Source organism: Morone saxatilis, unplaced genomic scaffold (genome assembly GCF_004916995.1).
Source record: "Morone saxatilis isolate NCDOM2014 unplaced genomic scaffold, NCSU_SB_2.0 Contig18, whole genome shotgun sequence".
In the NCBI taxonomy this organism is placed as follows: Eukaryota; Metazoa; Chordata; class Actinopteri; family Moronidae; genus Morone; species Morone saxatilis.
Window position 1 is genome coordinate 3,765,632 of NW_023339740.1, and position 4,777 is coordinate 3,770,408.

The 4,777-nt window shown below is 40.9% G+C and overlaps 2 protein-coding genes across 2 annotated transcripts in view; one reads left to right on the forward strand and one right to left on the reverse strand.

The window, feature by feature from the left end:
• The window catches only part of LOC118328086 (kelch domain-containing protein 8A-like), a 31,358-nt gene extending 31,195 nt beyond the window's left edge, over nucleotides 1-163 (forward strand). Inside the window, exon 7 of the mRNA XM_035661690.1 lies at nucleotides 117-163. Within this exon, the coding sequence (XP_035517583.1) occupies nucleotides 117-163 (47 nt within the window). The remainder of the gene's footprint in view (nucleotides 1-116) is intronic.
• Nucleotides 164-1,998: 1,835 nt separating this feature from the next.
• LOC118328087 (kelch domain-containing protein 8A-like) overlaps nucleotides 1,999-4,777 on the reverse strand; it is a 3,876-nt gene continuing 1,097 nt past the window's right edge. The window contains exons 2-3 of the mRNA XM_035661691.1: nucleotides 2,636-2,737; nucleotides 1,999-2,162 (exon numbers count right to left, since the gene is read on the reverse strand). Of these exons, the coding sequence (XP_035517584.1) occupies nucleotides 1,999-2,162; nucleotides 2,636-2,737 (266 nt within the window). The remainder of the gene's footprint in view (nucleotides 2,163-2,635; nucleotides 2,738-4,777) is intronic.

A 4,777-nucleotide genomic window follows, 5' to 3' on the forward strand; every position in this document is an offset into this window, starting at 1 on the left:
TTGAATTGAATTAATGCCCTTCAAGGTGTCAATAATCAGGAATTTCTGTGTTGATGGCACAATTCTGAATTTCTACATTGCTACACTGCTGTTGCTGTTGCTTTTCTTACCAACAGGTGGTACAGCTTGGACTGAAACAGCAGGTCCAGAACTGCAGGTCTGAAAGTGCTGACACTGTGGCTCTGTGACTGGATGACAGGTTTGGGCCCAGTTTCAGATGCTTTGCATTAATGACACTGTGTCCTTGTTTTCTTCTACTGAGACACCATGTACAGTATCACTTACTTAATGTTCACTTTATGCAACTTTATTTCTATCAGTTGCACTAGTCTTTAAGTGCCATACTGACCAAACCTTATTTCCTTCATACTCCACAGCAATAAACTGATTGAAACTGCACAGCAATCCATTTCTTTTGAAACCTTTCCAATTATGATTGATGCTTTACAATCCACATAGATATATAAAACGGATGTGACTCCTGTAAGAATTGTTTTCTGATACCCAGCCTTACATAACAGACAGCTGAGCCTCCACTGTGACTGATTTGGAGTTTGGAGAGTCGATATATATCAGAGACTTTAAGATTAGAAAACAAAAAACACTTCTTTCCCTTTAAAAGAAAAAAGTTACAGCTTTCACTTCGTACTTTATCATAAATAATTACATTATGTGTGAAATCCTCATATTTGAATTCTGAATCTCTCTCTATAATAATATAATCTATAATTGTATACGCCAAAAGCATGCAAGTTATAAAGGAACAACTCTCTGTATGTTGGACTCAAATCAGGAGGTGATGCCATATCTCTGTGTAGGTTTGTCGATTAGACATGAAACTGGGCCTTTAATTTCCCATGACCCACTGTGCTGTGCCAAATTTGCCACGAATGGGGCACTAGGTGGCACTTTTATAGCAAAATCATGAAATATGCAAAACCTACTTTTTCAAACTCCTCCTACTTTTCAAACATGTCCTACTTGACCACATATCGGCTGTCACTGCGAAATGAGTCACTTTTGCGAGCCAGTCTGTAAGATTCTGTCTGACCTCAGTGAACATTTCTAACAGTGCTTCTCTGGTAATTTAGTTGTGACTGGGCAACTGGTATTTTGGGTCAATGGTTTTTAGCAGCTTTTTTAAATCCTTCTTATTCCACTCTTGCAACAGGTAACATATCTTTAGCGATGTGGTAGTCTTAGCCTTAGTTATTTCACGCCACCTGGCACTTCTCTTTTAAAAAGACACACCACGGGTAAACAGGCTGGCAACACGCTTTGTTTCTGGGCAAAAGGTGCTGAAGGTTGCAGCCGCATTATGAAGTTGAACACTCTCTCGTAAGTGGTGGAAGAGATTTGAAGTGCTACCACTTCTGGATGCAGCCTGTTCATGGCAATCTCTACAAATGCTATGGTTCTGCTGCCCATCTGATCTTTTAAATCCAAACCAGGCCTATGGACCAGCATGTGGACCAGCACTGTTTCTCCCACCCTGATGCAGGAGAACTTGAGAGTGTGTGGGTGCTGGGTTGTGCAGAGAAGGTGACAGAGGAGAGATGCAAACACTGGAATGGCTTTACAGAAGAAACGGGTTGTGTATGTTATTTGATGCAACATCCAACTATATTGTTATGTAACACCATTTTCTCATCATATATCTCATTTGATAATGTATCAGTATACCTTAAAAAGTCAATATACCACCAAACCCTACTGTCATGTACAGTGTGTAAGGCAGGGACAGATCTGTGTAGGCTGATCAGTGAGCAGTTAGTCAGACAAAACACTAACCTACTTACAAGCTCCTACCCCCAACTGTGGAGGGCACTCCACACTAAGGCGAGGGTATAAATAAATATGTAAACTGGGACACACTTGTCAATCACAATGAGCAGGAAACATCTGTCACCATGAATACTAGTAGATGTATTACTGCTGTTACTAGCTGCTGAGTTCCTGAAAATATGTACTGCATATGTACGTATGTGTTCCATTCACTTAATTGAAGTGTACCTGGTTGACTCCTCCCACCACCAGGAGGCGGTCTCTGATGACGATGGAGGTGGTGGAGCATCTGGGAAAGGTCATGGGAGCCAACCTCTCCCACTTCTTTCTCTGAGGATGAAAGGCCTCCACTGTGTCCAGGGCTGAGGGCTCATGACCTGGAGAGCACACACACACCCAGAGATATCAGACTCCCTCGTTTGCACACTGACTGGCTTACAGGGTATTTCTGTATTTCTCTCATATTTTACAGGAGATCTAACAACATAAAGGCATCAGGATTTCATTTAGCTCACAACATTGCAGCTAGTTATTGTTCCAGACTTAAGTTTTGACATAATCATGATTAAACCTGTAATCAAGTGCAGCCAATTGTATAAATAAAACAAAGAACGGCACATTTTCCCTTCATTTTGTGATCATGAGCCTGTTGTTGCTGGATTTCTTTTTTGCTACTGAATTTACTGTCAGATACATTTAGTCATGTGAGAACTTATCAGTAGGTTACTTTTAACCCATCAAATTGCTCTGACATGAATTATGTAACGTTAATGCAGCAAAATTCAATCAATATAAATTGCAGTGTGAAAGCAGCAAACAGAAACATTAGTTTACAATGTATCACTCTTACCAAGTCCTCCAGCTACTATCATCCGGCCACGCAGGAAAGCAGCGGCAAAGTCAGCTCTCTTTGTTTTCATCGCCACCGTCTCCTCCGACTTCAACCAGGCTCCTGCAGGAGAAAAAGACACGACAGCTGAGGTGAGCAGGTTGCGCGTGTTTGTGTGTGCACAAGCTTGAAGGTGAAGTCAGATGCTCCTTCGGGTGGACAGAACGCTGCTGAGCTTGTTTTCAGACTTTGACCTGCACAAACAGGTCACCCACAAGCCAGCTGCAGCCAGGACATGTACAGTGCATACGCACACTTACACCTCGCAAGGACACTCAAAGGTTATAACAAACACAGAATACAAACAGAGACAGAGAGGGGACAGGAAGATTGGAGTCAGACCACTGCTAGGGAGAGAAAGTGGGCATACTGTTGTCAGCCTGTTGGCCCATTATTTTCAATTGCACTTTAATGTAAAAGTGTTATCTACTGCTGGGCTTTCTTCCTATGTAGCAGGTAGGGAAAGGGGTAAGGAGTGGGTCGTAGGTCTAAAATGGCTATTCTGACCTCTAAAGTTTGACACAGTGTGCACAACAGTATCCCAGATCAGCTAGCCAACTGCAGGCTACAGTTCATTTGGAAACCCTTAAGGACACCAGGTATACTGGTTCCAGGCAGACTGTGAGTGTAGTACTGTGCAGTGTTGGGCAAGTTACTGAAAAAGAACATATTAGATACAGTTAGTAGTTACTGCTCTCAAAAGTGAAAGTAATTAGTTACTAGGTAAAGTAACTTTTGCGTTACTTTTAAATGTAGTTTAAATGCAGTTTCTACTTAATGCTGTTGGATATATTATTGTAGTCAGTTGTTAGTACAGTGAGGCATACATGATCCATCCATAACATCTGCTACTGCTAAAATATAAGCTCCACTGCTGGGATCTGAACCCGGGTGCATGCAGGTGCAATGCTGAGCAAGTTCTTTTTTCTAAGTTAGTTTTAATTTAATCTCTCCAATTACCTAACACCTAAGACTGACAGTGAAAACACTCTACAAACCTTATGCAGTTTGAGTAGAGCTGACAGTTCCTTCACACTCCAAGCTGAAGGACTCCAGATGATAAAAAGTGTACTTGAGAGTGGTGGAAATGAAAACATAGCCATCAAAATGCACCTCCTCTTTCCCCTGAAGATTCTGAAGAAGTTTTCTTCTTTTTTTTTTTACTTTTTGGTTTTGTATGCTGCCAAGTCTTGTTTATCGGAAGGAAACCCAGACTGGAGAGAATCGTGACAGAGGAAGAAAGATAACTTCATTAGGAGACGAGGAAGGGTGAGGGTAGAGAAATAGAAAAGAAGATAGAGACAGAGCAAGACAAAACCGTACAATTGCCTTACTCTTTATCTAGCTTCTGTTTCTGGATCTATTTTGTTTTTATCTTTTCTCATAGTTGTTTTTTTCCATTTTATTTCTTCTATCCACCTTCTCTCCCCTCTTATTCTCTCCCATTGTCCTCTAATTCTATTTTCACTCTCTTCCTCTCCTTTTGCCTTGCTCTTTCTCCCTCTCCCTTATTTATTCTCAATCTTTTTCTTAAACAAGTGGCAGAGACAACAATGTGGAGAGAAACAAACAGAGGCAGAGAGAATGAGAGAGAGATAAGTAGCCAGATGGCGAGCCTTCCTGCATGTTGCAGCAGTGTGTAATGAAGAGCTGTGTTTTCCTTTCCAGCCTGGTTAAATTACACTGAAGTGAACAGAATAGAGATCACAGCTGGCTGTCCACTCTCCTCTGTTCTCTCAGAGGAAAATCCTCCTACTGGTATGTAATACAGACCTGAGATCTTGAATAAATTCCACAAGTTATGATGTGGTTAAAAATAAGGCTATATACTGCTCAAAACATGTAGTATTGTAGTAGGTATGGTAAGATTCACCAATTCGCATCAGCGCACCAACATAAAAGTTCAAGATGCAATTGCCCTGATTTACGTGTGTGCACCAGATACAATTTGGGATTTAGTTGTTAAAATCTTTCCATCGGTAAACAACTATATATTTATATATAATTATTAGTAGGGGCCCTATGCCTTTATTATTTAGATATGTGACTGATAATTGTATATTCAGACTCCTCCTCTCCACCTGTTTCTCTAGTTGCCTAAAG